General features: G+C 39.0%; 1 protein-coding gene across 4 annotated transcripts in view; it reads right to left on the bottom strand.

The window, feature by feature from the left end:
* LOC140187362 (protein phosphatase EYA1-like) overlaps positions 1-18517 on the bottom strand; it is a 282288-nt gene that overhangs the window by 129027 nt on the left and 134744 nt on the right. For all 4 annotated transcript variants that reach the window (XM_072242619.1, XM_072242648.1, XM_072242639.1 and 1 more), the window contains exons 3-6: positions 16278-16343; positions 11266-11332; positions 8650-8792; positions 6600-6722 (exon numbers count right to left, since the gene is read on the bottom strand). In XM_072242619.1, coding sequence (XP_072098720.1) covers positions 6600-6722; positions 8650-8792; positions 11266-11332; positions 16278-16343 — 399 coding nt within the window. The remainder of the gene's footprint in view (positions 1-6599; positions 6723-8649; positions 8793-11265; positions 11333-16277; positions 16344-18517) is intronic.

Raw genomic sequence — 18517 nt, 5'->3', positions numbered from 1 at the left:
AGCAGAAACTGACTCATGTGTAAGAAGTGTTCTGTGTGGTTTCATGATTTAGAATGTAGACCATAGAATATTACAGCACAGTACAGGCTCTTTGGCCCACAATGTTGTGCCAGCCTTTTAATCTACTCCAAGATCAATCTAACTCATCCCTCCCATATAGCCTCCATTTTTCTTTCATTCATGTGCCGACCAAACAGTCTCTTAAAAGTCCCTAATGTATCTACCTCTATCACCACCCACGGCATTATGTTCCACATACTTACCATTCTTTGTGTAAAAAGCCTACCACAGACATACCCCTATACTTTTCTTCAATCACCTTAAAATTATGCCCTCTTGTATTAGCCATTGCCACCCTGGGGAAAAAAGTGCTGGCTGTCTACTGTATCTATGCCTCTTATCACCTTTTACACCTCTATCAAATCAGCATTCATCCTCTTTCACTCCACAGAGAAAAGCCCTATCTTGCTCAGCCTTTCTGCATAAAACACGATCTTTAATCCTTGCAGCATCTTGGTGAATCTCCTCTGCCCCCTCTCACTTCCAACCAAAACTGAGCACAACACTCCAAGTGTAGTCTAACCAGAATTTTATAGAACTGCAACATTACTTCTTGACTTTTGACCTCAATCCCCCCATCTAATGAAGACCAACAGATCATATGCCTTTTTATGGGTCCTAGAAGTTAATCTTGACTTTGTGAGACAGTGTAAAACAAGAAATGGTGAAACAACAATGATTTACATTTTCCTAGCTTTTATTTTCAATGAATTCTATGGAAATAAAAATCAGCAATGATATTAAACAGTCTGCCAGTGTATCATAGGACCAATGTATCAAATGTCACTTGTATCATAGGACTGCCAGACACGATGGTGGAAATACGATGTTTAAGAGTCATTTAGGCACATATTTAAATATGGAAGGTATACAAAGATGCAGTGCTAATGCAGGCAAATGGGATTACTGCCAAAGTGGAAAAGGTTGGTATGGTCATGGTTGGCCAATCGGCCCATTTATGTGTCAGGTTGGCCACTTCAAAGAGGACATCATGTTCAACTGGTATTGTATAATGTAATATTATCGAAACCGGAATTAGTTCAATGCCACACAAGTACAACGGAGAGAGTAGTCACTTCACCACTTACAACCGGAAGCTGTTATTGAAAAGCTCAGAGTTGTTAACTGTGACACTGCACACCTGGTGTTATGGCAGCTTTGAACAATGGGGTTTAATTTAACTCTGCCAAGTGCAGGCATGTTCAGCATTATAGTTCAGTGTTCATGTGAGTGTAAATTCCAACCTAAACTGAAACAAAAAAATTAGCTGATTTTATAAGTTGATTGACATAGCCCTTAGAAGGAGCTTTGATCTTCAACCAGTATAGTCTTATTTTCAATGTGGACTTGTTTTCCCTTGTTTACTTTGGGATGTGGCTGCATTTTTCGGTTTACTCCGAATTGAAAGTGTGTCCCGACAGGTTCAAGAGATAAGATGAACAGTCAGCATCATTAAAAAAATAAAATGAGATTTGTTTCTGCCACAGGTGATGCTTCAATGATTGAAACTGATACCTATCCAAAACCTTTTAATCAGTGTATTATCTAAAACTTTGACCAACTTCTCTAGAAAAGTGTTGGAAGGGATATTGACTGGTTGCATCCTGGCCTGGTGTGGAAACACTAATGCCTTTGAATGGAAAAACCAACAAAAATGGTGGCTGCAGTCCAGTCCATCATGGGTAAAACCCTCCCCACCAGCAAGCACCTCTACATGGAGTGCCTTTCAATGAAAGCAGTCATCATCAAGGACCACCACCATCCAGGCCATGCTCTCTTCTCGCTGCTGCTATCAGAAAAAAAGATACAGCAGCCTCAGGACCCACACCACCAGTTCCAGGAACAGTTATTACCCCTCAGCCATCAAGCTCTTGAATCACATTTCAATAAATAATTATTTATTATTATTATTTTTCTTTCTTTTTGTATTTGCACAGCTTGTTCTCTTTTGCACACTGGTCATTTGCCCTGTTGGGTGCGGTCTTACGTGATTCTATTGTATTTCTTGTATTTACTGTGTATGCCCACAAGAAAATGAATCTCAGGACTGCATATGGTGACATATTTGTATTTTGATAATAAATTTACTTTGAATTTTGAAAATTGTTAAATGTAAGATGTTGCTGCTAATACCTTGGCTGATTAATTTGCTTAGCCACATAGATAAGAACTACTTTGATTCTGAGCTCTATCTGTGCTAAGAAAAAATGCCCCCAACAGAAACCTGACTGTGGGTGACATTATTTTTATTTCTCCTTTTATAGTTGCCCACTGACATGCTGAATGTTTCCAATATTTTCTGTCCCACTATTATTGGTGATGATGCTCAGTGGGAAGAGGCAAGGAAAGGATAATACATTAGAGTTGCTATTGCCGATCAGTTAATGATCCTTGTTGGAAGTTCAGCGGTATGAGCCTTGGCTGGGTTAAATTTTGCCCTTCAGTTTCCAATTCCTTCTCCCAGCCCCTTCCATATCCTTTGAAGCATCCAAGGGATTTCATAGGTAATAAATTAGATTTGAAGTGTCAATACTGTTCCATATGCAAAGCAGGAGCCAATGTGCACACAGAAAACACTCAAAAGACCAATATATTAGCAAGCATAATAATTTTGTTCTTATGACTGCTATCAGAGAGGAGGTACAGGAGCTTGAAGACACACACTCAATATTGTAGGAACACCTTCTTCCCTTCCGCCAGATTTCTGACCCGACAATGAACCAACTCATGAACACTTCCTTACTACTTTTGCTCATTTTATATAATTTTAATTTATAATATTATTTATGTATTGTATTGCTGTTGCAAAAATAACAAATTTCATAACATATGTCAGTAATATTAAATCACAAACAAGAAAGTATCTGCAGATGCTGGAAATCCAAGCAACACACACAAAATGCTGGAGGAACTCAGCAGGCCAAGCAGCATCTATGGAAAAGAGTACAGTCGACGTTTCAGGCCGAAACCTTTCAGCAAGACTGGAGGGAAAGAAATGAGGAGTCCAGATGAGGAGGGCTTTTTTCCTCCAGTCCTGCTGAAGGGTGTTGACCCGGAATGTCGACTGTACTCTTTTCCGTAGGTGCTGCCTGGCCTGCTGAGTTCCTCCAGCATTTTGTGTGTGTTGCTCAGTGATATTAACCCTGATTCTGAGTCTGGGATAAGTATAGGAGACAGTGGAGATAACTTTCCATGTTTTCTATTTACTGATGAGAGAATTGGCACTCATCCAATAAAATGGCACCTGTCTTGAGTCAGAAAGATAATTTAAAGCGTGGGTAGCTGCCCCACTGGAGCAATATGGGTATAAGTTTGACTTTCAACTCCTAAAATCCTCTCCTAATATTCAGTTTCCACTGATTTCAATGGAACCAAATTATCTCTCAGTCAACTATTTCTAGTTACCGAAGTTAAGTTCTTGGTATGTCGAATTGTCAGGTGAACGATTAGTTTCTGTTGTACTGCAGATCATGGTCTCTTCTGGGCGTTTTGCTATCGATTGCTTAGTGGGTGAAAGGTGCTGATGCTTTTTTTTGCTGAAGTAAGTGGGTGGGGAGGGCTAAAGGTTCAAAGATTAATTTTATTGTCAAAGTATGCATGTATGATACAATTCTGATATTTGTCTACTCCAGATAGATATTAGATACAGAAGGACCATGGGTGTTAATGAAAAATATATATATCAACTCCACCCCCCCCCGCCCCACACACGGAAAAGAAATGAAACTCGCAGACCCCAAAATTCTCCCCTCTCCTACAGCAAAACACAGCCAAATAACAATCACCGACCCCTGGATGGTTGTTGCTTTGCTGCTGCTTGTGTGAGGGAGGGGGGAGTTGGTGGGGCTTGGGGATTCTAACGTTTTCACTCATTCTTTTGGGCATTTCTGTTTTTGTGGATGTCTGCGGAGAACAAGAATTTCAGGATGTATGTTGTATACATTCTCTGATATTAAATGAAACTATTGAACTATTGGAGAGTTGGGGCTTTCTTTAATATAGTCACCCATTTCTTGAAAGCTTCCATACATCATCAGAATTAAAGTTTAAGTTTCAATTGCATATCTAGCCTAGGCAGTGATTCACATTAAAGATCGCATCGATATATTTCTAGTTATTAAATATCTAGCCTAGGCAGTGATTCACATTAAAGATCGCATCGATATATTTCTAGTTACTGTTGAGTATTTTCTATCTTCACTTTGATTTAATCACTCAACATATTCTTAAATGGCTGAAGAATTTATGGTTTAACCTCTTCTCTCCTCTCAACTGCCTATCACTTCCCCTGGTGCCCTTTCTCCTATGATCTATTCTCTTTCCTATCAAATTCCTTCTTCTCCAGTCCTTTAACTTTCCAATCCACGTGGCTTCACCTATCACCTTCTAGCTAGTCTCCTTCCCCTCCCCTCGTTTATATTCTGGTGTCTTCCCCCTTCCTTTTCAGTCCCGAAAAAGGGTTTCATCTCTAAACATCGACTGTGTATTCATTTCCATAGATGCTGTCTGACCTGCTGAGTTCCTCCAGCATTTTGCATGTGCTGCTTTCCCATTTAACTGTTTAAGTTCAATATGATATTTTTTCTCATTGAAGCCAGCAAATGGATCCAAAATCACATAGATTCAGTTTTCAAATTAAGTTCTTGACAGCGGGATATAAAATTAGAGTAGAAATCTCAACTTTGTTTAATGGTGTGAAATATACCATAAAGTTTAACAGTTGCAGTATTATGGAAGGCAATAGCATTCAGTTTTGAAGGGGATTGCAATGTGCATGTGCTGCTATAACATGTGTTAACTGCATGGAACAACCCCAAATGTCTTAGAAGGACATTTATCATCCTTCATTTTTGTGACTGTTACATTTAAGAAGCTTAATCCATGAAATGTTTGAAAATGCATTAGCAAAGTAAATCTGCATCTCCTGCTGTGTTAAACTAAGTACTGTACCTTTTTTTTGCTGTGTGTAAACAGCTGGGAGAGCTGTACACCATTGATGTTATCAGTTAATAAAGGGTGCTAAATCTATCACAATTTCATGAGAGCTGTTTATGAAAATGAAAATGGATCCTTTATGGAGTGAGATATTTCCTGTGCTTTTGACTGTTCAGTGGGCAGGGGGTGGATGTGTTGGTGGAGAGTAGAAATTAAGAGTCTGCGAGCTTCACATCGTTTTGCCCCGCTGTGTGATGAACTGAGATTGAGGCTATAGACCTGCTCCAGGCTTCGGGTTTATGGACTCATTTTCATTCCGAATACTGTTGCTTACTTTATTGTTTGCATGATTTGTTTTTTTACCTTCTATCTGCACATTGGGTGTTGATCCTTTTTTAAAAAAAATTGGTTCTTTTGGGTTTCTTGTTTTGTGGCTGCTTGTAAGCAGATGAATCTCAAGGTTGTATAAATTATACATGCTTTGATAATAAATGTACTTTGAACTTTAGAAGCATAGCATTGATTAAAATTTCCTTAAGAGTTTCCCCTGTTTACAACTGTGAGGTTCCACCAAAGTCATTCTGATAGAACAGGAAATTCAAGCCATTGAGAGGGAGAAGGCAGGATTGAGGAAAAGAGGAGAAGGCTGGAGTGGGCGAGAAGCACCTTGGGTGACAAAATGTAACTGTGAGAAAATAAGAAGTGGTGCAATGGTCCATTGCGTTGTACTTAGCTTCTTGTATTGCGCTGAATTAGAAATGTAGCCTTTGCTCCACAGAAATTGCTGCATATGTTTTGCAGAACAGGCTGTAATCAAATGCAGACCATTTCAGGAGGTTCCCACACAATGTTCTTTATACAGCCAGGCTTTAAATCCTCTGTCTCATACATCATTGAGGCCACCTACGTCCAACGTCACTCTTTGCCCCTACACTGCTCCTGAGTTATTCAGCTACCGACTTCTCACTTGCTCTTGAACTTTGCCTTACATAGGTTTCAATTTATTAATATCTCAGATTCCTGCAAGCTACCGCATATCCATCCTGTCCTCAACAACCTTTATTACCTTCCATCATCTAAGGAATCAAATCCAAATATTTGCCCTAATTTAGAAATTGCTAAATAGTTCTCTGTCTCCTCTTCCAATCCTCATGATTTTGTGCTATAACACAATGTGCTAGGGGAGCATGTTGTGCATATTGCTCTAGATTGCCAGTCCCTCTTGTGTCTGTCGACATAATTTTTGTGCCTGTGCGTTTTCTTTTTTTATTACTTCCTTTGTTATTTATTTCCACCTTCTGTAGTTGAGGTTTTTGCAAACTTCATCCATTCAAAAACAGCTGACTTACAAGTTTGCAATTTGATGCCTCTTTTGCTCATGCCTGCCTCTTTACCTATGGACACTTGTAGGCCACCCCAGGACACCCTTGGGTCTGTTGGTTGTTAACGCAGTTGATATAATTCACTGTATGCTTCAATGTACACGTGATAAATAAACTTACAGCTGGTTGTTGTAAAGTGTTGTACTAAATGCTACACAACTCTGCACCCTTTAATGTTGGGGTTGGGGGTGGGAAACATGCTTCATCATAGCAAATACTAACCGTGCATCTGGTAGCTATAAGGTGCTTGCCCCGGTGAAGGGGTACTGAAACTAGAGCCATAGCCAAGAAATCCCGACTGTCCTGGTGAATGTGCCTGGCTCAGACCATCTTCTGTCTTGATGCCTGATTGAAAAGCAGACTATTAATTCAGGAAGATGCAAGTCAAACCACAGACATGGTGTCATTCATCCGCTCACAATACACCTTGAAACATTCTCTTAAGTAACTCTTTCAAGAGTTTAATTGAAAGCTAATTAATACTTCTGTTTAATGTTGGACATTAATTCGACTTGAGTAGGCCATCTAGTTTTGAGAGACTGAGGTGTTAAAATATTAATATCCTCTATTTCAACACAAACATCCTACTTCATTAATTATGTTGCTTGCCAGAGCTCTCAATTTCAGTGTCTTGACATGACCTCTGTCCATCCCAGGAATATTTTCATAGTTCCTTATAAATCAGAGGAGGCTATTTTGGCTATCAAGTGTATGTTGGCTCACAGAACAACCCATTCCCCCCCAGTTTCCTCCATAGCCTACAGTATGCTCTCAACATTCCCATCAATTCTGTACATCATCCAGTTCACTACTTGATTCTACAGATCGTTTTGACAAACCTTTCAGAGGGAATGGTTGGAGGAAAGTGAAATGTTTGCAGCCAGGCTATAATGCTGTGCCAAACTTGACATCCACGCCTAGCCTGCTGGCAATATGTGTATCTTTAACAACCGTTTTATTTTATATTCTGAGGCTGGTATGCTTGGAACACAAGATTTGCAAAAATAAACATTATAATCAGTAGAGTCATAGAACACCACAGCACAGAAACAGGCCCTTTGGCCCACCTAGTCTATGCTTATCTATTACCCTGCCTAGTCCCATTGACCTGCACCCAGACCATAGCTCTCTATACTCCTCCCATCCATGTACCAATCTAAGTTTCTCTTAAATGTCACAGTCGAACCCACATCCACCACTTCTGCTGGCAGCTCACTCCACACTCTCACCACCCTCTGGGTGAAGATAACCCTCATGTAACCCTTAAACATTTCACCTTTCATCCTTAACCCCTGACTCTAGTGCTAGTCTCACCCAACCTCAGTGGAAAAAAGCCTGCTTGCATTTACCCTACCTATACCCTTCATAATTTTATATTAAAGATTAAAGTTTGTCACGAGCCTTGTGGCCCATCAGGATGGTGCTTATGCCGGTTTCTGTGGTGTGAGATGACTGAGAGTACGAGACTTCCCCCCCCACCACCAGAAAGGCCGCCAGTCTATCACGAGGCTAACCTCCAGCATTTTTGCCGGTACCCATTCTCTGCTGGGTAGACTGGAGCACTGTGTGGTTAAGTGCCTTGCTCAAGGACACACATGCAGCCTCGGCTGAGGCTCGAACCCACGGCCTTCAGATCGCTAGTCCAACGCCCCAACCACATAATTTTATATACTTCTATCAAATCTCCCTGCATTCTCCTATGCTCTAGGGAAATGAAGTCTTAACCTATTCAACTTTTCCCTATAACTCAGGTCCTCAAGTCCCAGCAATATCCTTGTAAATTTTAGCTGCACTCTTTCAATTTTATTGATATCTTTCCTGTAGTAAGTGACCAGAATTGCACACAGTACTCCAAAATAGGCCTCACCAATGTCCAATACAACTTCAACATAACATCCCAACTCCTCTACTCAGCACTTTGATTTATGAAGGGTAAGGTGCCAAAAGCTTTCTTTACAACCCTATCTATTTGTGACAGTCAGTAGTTATTACTGGAGCTTAACTGGAGCATATAACTTTTTAAGAAGTAATCTCAGCTTTTGATCTATGATCTCCTGAGACAAAGTTTTCTGTGTAAAAGTGTTTTCCCTCATCTCGATCCCAACTGGTCAACTCTTTGTCTTGATATATTAGCTCCTGATAGCTTTCACATGATTATTCTATAAAGTTGAATATTTTTAGGGGTCAATTTGAAGCTTTCATCTACTTTGCTGCATTTTATTGACGTCTGACTGAGTAAATAACAAGTGTATGGTATGCTGTCTGTACTCACTATAGGAAGGTAATCCATAGGGTTGACTTGGTGGTGGGTAAGTTGCATAAGCAGTCGCTTGCTGAATCCCTGCAGGGTACTGCGCCTGTCCGTAGGCAGCCATGCCGTGGAGGGAAGGTGGAGGAATAATGTGGGGATATGATCTAAATAGATAAATAAATGATTAATAAATCGAACTTTACATTACATTATCTCTTCTTCTAAATTATTAGACAACACCAATTAGGAAGTCTGTGAAGAAATGATCCCAATGCAGTAGCAATAACCACAGCCCCAATGCCCAATGGATCACTCATCTGGTCAGAAAAGGAGAAACAAGAGTTTTGGTTTGATCACCTTTCTTTGGAACCGAGGAAATTGAGCACATCTATAACTTATTCTCAGCATTACTTATATAGTTATTATTATTTTTTAAATTTGCACAGTTTGACCTCTTTTGCATATTGTTTGCTTGTTACTTCTTGTTTGTGTACAGTTTTCATTGATTCTATTGTACTTCTTTGTTCTACTGTGAATGCTTGCAAGAAAATGAAGCTCAGGATAGTATATGATGACATACTGTGTATGTATTTTGGGAATAACTTTGAATTAAATGAAATAGGATACGGGGAAGGGTAGAGGGACCAGAAAAGAAGGTCCATGGTGGGCAAGAGGGTTTAATTGACAGAAGAAGTGAAGGACAGTGTGAAAGTGATTAAGAGGAAAAGCATTAATGAACAACAGAAGAAGAAGCAAGGATAAATCGGAAAGGATGAATAAGTATCTGCAATTACAAGAATGAAAGAATGGTGGAAATGAGAGACAGAAGGACTGGAATGCTTAATCTCTGAAATCTTTGAACTCCTCCTAAAATCCCCAAGTGCATAGTCAGAAAAACTTGGTTGTTTGCAGTGTTGGCAGTCTTTGTTTGCTCTGATCAATTCTATTGTCTTTCCTTGTTTTACTGTGAATGCCTGCAAGGAAATAAATCTTAACGTAGTATATGGTGACATATGCACACTTCTGTAATAAATTTACTTTGAAAAGAGGCATTGCTCTTCGAACTGATGGAAGGCATTTGCATCCACAACTTAGAGCTATAAGTAAGCTCCAGTTTGTGGTTTTCTGTAATCTTTTGTGGAATCAAAGGGCCTTTCAACATGTAGGAAAACTTGTTGTGCTCCTTCTTACTTATCACACTCATTCTCAAAACATGTCATCCAGCACAAGAAGCTGGCACAGACAACGTGAGGTATCTCAGTTGTCATAAGTGTCCCTCAGAACTGGACTGCTGAACACATAGCCAAATCTACAGATTGACGTGGGGATTCATTTGCTCTCACAGTGAGTTTTGATTGGAATTATGCAAAGCAGTAAGAATCGTGATGACAATCGATGCAAGTTGTGGGTTGACACACACACACACACACACGCAGCCATTTTGAAGTGTTAGCTTCCAGCCTATGCTCTCTCAATGTTGCACAGCTGAACATGTGTCTGACAGCAACAAGGACCCCCAACAGGGCTATTTAAGGGGATTATCAACCACTTACAGGTTAGTTGCTAATTGATTACTTGTGGCTGTTGCTACCATTCTACATGTATTGGTGCTCTTTGTAATTGTTTCAAGTTACACACGTCTACAGGGAATATAATGGCAGGTGTTGAAAGACCATTTCCTGACTTCAAGGTTTCTGAACAAACCAGTTGCCCCCAAGAGTGACTCCATTAGTAGACATTCCCCTTGGAGTAAAGAATGAACAGACCTCATAGAGAGCAAGACCAGCTGCTGGAAGACAGGGGGTTGGTGCAGGATGGGTTAAGGAGTGAACAGTTGAAACACATCCTCATGAAAAGTGTGCAAGGAAAAAACAAGTTCTGGCTGAGCATCTGTAAGGAACTGTATATAAAATCACTACGCTTCGCTGCGGAGCTGATCACTGAAATTGCCCAAGTATTGTGACCACAACTCAAAGCAGGGCATTGACCATGTCGACACTGGCTGCCAAGCTGAGTGTGTCAGTGAACATGGATGCACATGGCACCTTTCAGGCTAGTCAGAGATATCTGCAACATCTCACAGTTTGATGTCCTCCGTTTATTGACAATGACACTAAGTCTCTCCATCCAAGGAGATGATGAAGAATTCCCTTTTGCCAGGAGCACATGGGCTTGGTTTGATTGCACTTTTCCATATTGAGTGGTACTATAAACAATATACACGTCGCAGGTGCCTTATAGCACTCAGACCTCTGATGAATTCAAAAGGGATTCAACTTCATCAATGACCAACTCTATATAGCCCTAAGTAGCAGATTATCCAGGTCAAGGTGGAGTTTAAGAAGATTTTAGATAAACACATCAATATGAAGAGAATGGAGGATGATCCCTCCCACAAGAGAAGGACATTTAGTATAAATTGGCATTTGGATTGACATAACAATGTGGGCCAAATGGCATGACCAGTGCTGTACCGTTCTTTATTCTTGCTAAGATGTGAAATGACACATTATTGAATTGACTTTATTTCTTACATCCTTCATATACATGAGGAGTAAAAATCCTCATGTAAATTATAAATTTAATGATAAATCCCCATTATAAATTAAAACAAAATGTTACTTAAAGATAACTTACTTTGATGTATAAACTTGGGACGAAAACTGATGTGCTTGCCTTTTACTGAAAATATCACTTCTATTAGCTAAAGAATGTAAAGCCAGCAATTAGACAATACAGTTAATTGACAAATAATGAAGAAACAACAAATGTAAAATTAGACTACAGCACTTGATCATGCAATATTCTTCTTATAGCACAAAGTATTATTCATCAGCATCAATTAATATTAATTTTCATCATATAGTACACATATATTGTGATTGGTTTACACCAAATGCTAATCAATCAGGCTAAGAATCAATCAATGAAATAGAAAGGTGGATAAGTAGATTTAATACTGTAACATATTTCTGTGTATCTATAAGAAGGAGATTTTCTGTTTTATAGGGCACAATCTGAAGTGCATGATATGAAATTGTTTTTCATTTATCATATAAAAGATAGAATTGTTACAATTTATAGAATTGTTTTAACGATTAGAAATTCTGTTTAGATATTCAGAGAAATTACATTACTGGTACAGTAAAAGTAGGGTTAAACATAAGTGAGAGGGGTGATTACAGGCTATGTCACATGATCAAACCAAGCAGAGAATTGTTAAGATAAATGACGGAAAAGATAGCTTGAAACAGTGAGAATGGAAGGCAAAGGATAATTGTGAAATGGCACTAATGAGAATAAAAGAAGGTGGACATCTAAGAGTTTTATTCAACTTTGTAGTTCTTGAATTGCAATAATTTCATTTTAGCAACATATTGCAAGAAACTAATTGCAAGCGTAAAATTGTGGTCAAAAAGTGTTCAATTATTTGACTGATAACCTCTTCAAATGATTTGAAATGACAAATCTCTTTGAAAATAGTAATTTAAATTTTAAAAATACAGAGGGAACATTGGAAATTCCATTATGAATGACAGTGGTGAATGATTGAATTGATTGACATAAAAATCATTAAAACTTCTCAAGGGAAGGAGTTTTCTCTGTTGTCAATGCTGACACACCACCTGTAGGGAGGAGTAAAAAACCAAACAAAACCAAAGGAGATTTGGGAATACAGCCTAGAGGAATCATTCAGATATTTCTTACTTTCACTATTGAATTTGTATATCAAACTAAATTTGAAAATTTTAAAACTTAAATCTTAAAGTTGATGTGTTTATTTTTAACAGATGAATATTTAGTTAAGTGATATTAATATGTTAAACTTGCAGGTATTATGACAATTAGCACATGTACGGAACTCCACAATCCAGAAGCCAAGGTCTGATAGTACTGGTATCACTTTCATAAGGGCAACTTGAACATAATCACTAGCCTTAGTCATGACTTCCACATCCTCAGACATATTTTTTTAAAAGATATTTTCCTTCCTGACCTAGCACACTACAAGCTTTAAACTCAAAAGAACATGTTTGAGATGCACAACATTTGACAAAATAACAGGTTATAATCTGATGCAATTGCTTATCAGAACTCGTTTCTAATATCTTTAATTGTTATCAACTATTATTTATATGTAACTCATTCAAAGTAAAATCTGTTAATTTAAGACAGTTAAATAGTGTCCTCTTGAGTCCAAATAATTGGTTACTTGTCTCCCTGGTAGAGCTCTTTCCATAGGTTTTATGAATTGTATGTTTATTTAATTGCTGGTTAATGATCCTTTTAACGTCCATTTATAAATATTCTCCTGTGGCAGCCCTGAAAGATTCATTATCTCCTGAGTTCATTTGCACTGTTATTTAAATCCAAACAAACTTCTTTATAGTCAAAGAAATTAAGGGATGGTGCAAACATCAGTCAGAAAGGTTACCTTTGGAAACCTCTTTGGTTAGGTAAAATTAGGCAATGATTAATGTCATTCATAATGTAACCCTATTATTGCAGCTTCAGTGTCAAAATCAACAAGTGCTTGAATGATTACAGTTAAGGCACAGTGATAAACAAAGGTTGCCAGTTGTAACTGTGATGTGTTGTAGGTTTTTGTGAATATGAAGGATATCTAACTAGTAGAATGTTTTTTCAAATTTATAACTACTGGTAGTCCTCCATATTCACATAAGCCTAATTTTATTTAACCAAAGAGGGCAGGGGAAGGAAATATTTTTAAAGGATTTTTTTAATTCTTCAACGGATCCCATCACCAAACACATCTTTCCTTCCCCTACCCCACTTTCTGCTTTCCACAGGGATCGCTCCCTATGTGATTCCCTTGTCCATTCGTCCCTCCCCACTGATCCTCTTCCAGGCACTTAACCTTGCAAGCGGAACAAGTGCTACACATGCCCCGACACCTCCTCTCTCGCAATCATTCAGGGCCCCAAACAGCCCTTCCAGGTGAGGTGATGCTTCATCTGTGAGTGTGTTGGGGTCATATACTGTGTCCAGTGCTCCTGGTGTGGCTTCAGATTGGGACACCACTTTGCTGAGCACCTATGCTCTGTCCACCAGAAGAAGCAGAATCTCCCAGTGGCCACCCATTTTAATCCCACTTCCCATTCCCATTCCGATATGTCTATCCATGGTCTCCCCTATTGTTGTGATGAAGCCGCATGCAGGTTGGAGGAACAACACCTTATATTCCATCTGGGTAGCCTCGTACCTGATGGTGTGAACATCAATTACTCGAACTTCCAGTAATATACCCCACCCCACTTCATCATTCCCCATCCTCTTTTTCTTCTCTTACCTTATCTCTTTGCCTGCCCATCATCTCCCTCTGGTGCTCCTCCCCACTTTTCTTTCTTCCATGGCCTTCTGTCCTCTCTTATTATATTTCCCCTTCTCCAGCCCTGTATCTTCTTCACCAATCAACTTCCCAGCTCTTTACTTCACCCCTCCCCCCCGGTTTCACCTATCACCTTGTGTTTCTCCCTCCCCTCCCTCCATCTTTTAAATCTACTCCACATCTTTTCTTCTCCAGTCCTGCCAAAGGGGTTTGGCCCAAAATGTTGACTGTACTCTTTTCCATAGATGCTGCCTGGCCTGCTGAGTTCCTCCAGCATTTTGTGTGTGTTGCTTGAACTTCCAGCATCTGCAGATTTTCTCCTGTTTAGGATCAATATTCATGCCATCAGATTATATACTCAAACAGAATATGAGGTCTGGCTCCTCCACCCTAAGAGTGGCCTCATCATGTCACACAAGGAAGCCATGGAGCAATGTGTCAGAACAGGAATGGGAAGCAGAATTAAAATGTTTGGCCACCGGGAAGTTCTGCTTCCTGGAAATGAATCCAAAGACATGGAAGGTAATGTTTTTGGGAAGGAAATGAACATGCAATATTGTGAAATGTAGAGGAACAGAGGGATGTTAGAGTTCGTAGCTAGAGGTCTAGGACCAAGTGGGAAAGGTAGAAGGGCAATAGGAAACTTGTCTATGGTAGCTGATTCATTGACTTTATGGGTCAGCAGATAATATGAGAACAATTTAAATCAATTAAACCAATGCTAGAGAACTATGTACGGAGTAGTTTGGGCACTACACATGTAGCTTGAATACACATCTTAGCTGGCATAGACAAGTATAGGCCGAAGAACCTTTTCCATGCTGTACTCTATGTTCTGGTCACCACTCTACAGGATGCATATAAAAGTAATGGAGAGGAGCCACAAGAGATTTTGAAAGATGCTTCCAGGGCTTTAGAATTTTATGTGGAGAGACAGGCTTTGTTGAGTTGTTTTCTTCAGAGGATGAGGATAACTTTATTAAATTTATTGAGATACAGCATGGAGTAGGCCCATCTGGCCCTTCGAGCTGCGCAGCCCAGCAACCGCTGATTCAACCCTAGCCTAATCATGAGACAATTTACAATGACCAATTAACCTACCAACCAGTAGGCCTTTGGACTGTGGGAGGAAACTGGAGCACCCAGAGGAAACCCATGTGTGTCACCGGAAGAACTTGCAAACCCCTCACATGCAGCAGCGGGAATGGAACCCTGATTGCTGGTCCTGTAAGGTGTCATGCCAGCCACTACACTACTGTGCCACCCCACGTAGTTGGAATGCACAGAAATACATGGGAGCCTGAAGACCCATTTTCAATGATTTAAGGACAGCTTCCTCCCTTCTGCCATCAGATTTCTGAACGGACCATGAACACATAAACACTACTTCATTATTCCTTTTTTACATTACTTATTTATTGTGTACTTTATAATAATTTTATGTTTTTGCAAAACAACACATTTTTCATCATGTAAGACCGTGGTAATAAACCTGATTCTGAACTGTGAGAGTGAACTTCCTTCAGCAAAGAGATCAGTAACAGGAGGACATAGAATGAAGGTGGAAATTTGGTGTGAAGTTGAAAAGAATTGAGTGGAAGGAGTTTGGAACTCATTGTGGAAGCATAAACCTACACTACGTTTAAAAGAAACTTGAAAAGAAATACAAAATATATCATAATTTACAGGGTCAAGGACTGTGATTTGAGAGGTAGGATTACCCTGAGGAGGAACGTGTGCAAAGGATGCAAGATGTGTAGAAGAGTATGGTTGCAAAGACACAGGGTGCATCCGCAGGGGTATGACCATCCCAATAATCCACTCAAAATATAACTTATGTAGATTGTGAGCACACATGCATACTTTTGCATTAGAGTGTTAAAAATAAAAGTGCAAAAGTTAGCAAACTTATCTAGCTATGCATCCCCTTGAGCCATTGTATTTTTGGCCATTGTAGATATGATCGGCTGAATAACCTCCTTTGTGTGTAACTTTCTGATTTTTTCCAGTCCACAAACCTGGAGAAGACATCCTGCACCATGCATAAGTAGAGGCTGCCATGCCTAGCTATAAAAGATCTGCTCAAGTTGTGTAACCAGAGAAAGTTTTCTCTTGGAAAAATAAAGTGGGCTCTACTATTACAGTATATATGTGTGAGGAGGTGTATGGACTGATGAATAACTATAGAAGGGCCCTCCTATCTAATAAATGTAGAGGCCTTTAGCCAAAGACTTCTGGTTTGATTTATCACTCTACAGTATATTTTGAATAAGTGCAAGCATCAACACTGTAAACATACCTGGATTAGAGAGATGTTCTAATGACGTTGTGGCAATTTCGCTGCTACTCATTGACTCTGATTTATCTGAAAAGAAATACATCATTTACTGCACATTACCATCAAGATCTGGAACAAAACTTCATTCAGCTTTACTTGCTCCATCATTGAACTGTTCCTTCAACCTATGGATTCACTTTCAAGGACTCTTCATCTCATGTTCTCGATACTTATTTATTTATTTATTATTATTATGATTTCTTTTTTGTACTTTCAGTTTGTTGTCTTTTGCAAAATTAGTTGCTTGTCCGTCCTTTTGGAAACTTTCATTGATTCTATTATGTTACTTGGACTTACTGAGTATGCCCGCAAGAAAAGATATGTCAGGGTTGTATATGGTGACATATATGTACTCTGGTAATAAATTTACTTTGAACTTTTGAACATTGAATAAACAGTAGAGAATAGATCTGTGAAGCAACAAAGTCTACAGGAAGGCTGTACAATATTAGTCGAAAACAATAAATTTTCATTCCATTTAAGACATCTGAAATATATTCCATTCCATTCCTGTGCTCATCTATATCTTTGATTTTCTTTTTTTTTCCTCTTTAGTAAAAGGAAAGGATAAAAAGAAAGTGGCAATAAATATATTTACATTTCTTTCGCTCTTCCTTTTTTATTTGTTCATTTTCACAAGGTTGTCTTCTGAATTTCTCTTTTGCTTATTTTCTCTTTATGAGTTTCTTTTTTGCATTTCCTAGTGCCCCCTTCCCAACTTTCCTTGGAAAATTTTTATCTCAAGTTGGTAACACTAAATATGCTAATTGATGCTGTTGGTGTGTTGTGCTCTACATGCAAGCTTCAATTCTTCAATTTCATTGGAAACATTTCTGAGGCAGAGCACAAAATGTATATAGTGCTATAAAGCTACCAATTGGGGATGTATTTCTGGGAAGTGAGACTTCTTGCAGATTTCCAACATGTTGAGATATTGGGGAAATTTTGCCTGATATGCCTGACACAATTTACCAGCCATTTGTTTGTTCGTTATGTGCTACGACGTATCGTATGATGTGGGCAATCATGATATTTCCATAACTATGATTGTTATTGCCAAATATTTCTACAGAAGCAGCTTGCCTTCTTCTGGACAGTGTCTTTACAAGATAGATGAAACTTATTATCAATTCTCTTCAGAGATTGTCTGCCTGGTGTTAGTGGTCATATAAGCAGGACTTGAAATATGTACCTGCTGCTCAATTTCTTCACGGGTGTACCATCCACTATGGAATGATAATCATCTGAGTTATTGACTTAACCAGTTCCGACATTTTTCAAGAACAAGTGTAGCAGCAGTTCAGACTGGAACTTGAGAATGGTGGGAAGTGAGTGCATACTTCTATAGATGCACAGTGGAGAGTATCCTGACTGGATACATCATGCCCTGATATGGAAATATCAATGCCCAAGAATGGAAAAAGTCTACAAAAAGTGGTGGATACGGCCCAGTCTATAACAGGCCAAACCCTCTCCACCATTGAGTACATTTACAAAGTGGTACTGCCATAAGAAAGCAGCATCCGTCATTGAGGACCTCCACCATCTAGGCCATGCTCTCTTCTTGCTGCTGCCACGGGATAAGATGTACAGGAGCTGAGGTCCCAAGTTCAGGAACAGTTATTACTCTTTAATTATCAGGCTCCTGAACCAGCATGGATAACTTCACTCACCATAGCTCTGAACTAACTCCACAACCTATACTTCCATCCCCCATCAGGACTCACTGCTCCACAACCTATGGATTCACCTTCAAGGACTCTACAATTCATGTTCTTAGTATTACTTAATTTATTTCTTATTTTCAGTTTGTCTTATTTTGCACAGTGGTTGTCAGTCTTTCTTTGTGTGTAGTTTTCTCATTGATTATATTGTATTTCTTTGATTTACTGTGAATGCCTGCAAGAAAATGAATTTCAGGATAATATATGGTGATATATACTGTACATACTTTGATAATAAACTACTTTGAAATTTGAATGTTTGAACATTTGAACATCGACTAAGGCATGTATTTAAATTCCAGAGGGTCAGTTCACCAAAAGTAAGTTTCTAATGACAGTTTACATATGAGATTAATAATATTGCAGAATAGAATCCAAATTAGTGCAATTTTACTTGCAGTCCAAAGCTCTAAAGTGAATATATTTGATATTCCTGTAGTCTGCTTGTACAATTATTAATACACAGTTGCTTACTTT

This window comes from Mobula birostris, chromosome 2 (assembly GCF_030028105.1).
Source record: "Mobula birostris isolate sMobBir1 chromosome 2, sMobBir1.hap1, whole genome shotgun sequence".
NCBI lineage: Eukaryota > Metazoa > Chordata > Chondrichthyes > Myliobatiformes > Myliobatidae > Mobula > Mobula birostris.
Note: the sequence above shows the minus strand (reverse complement) of the source record. Positions and strands in the feature narration are given on the sequence as shown.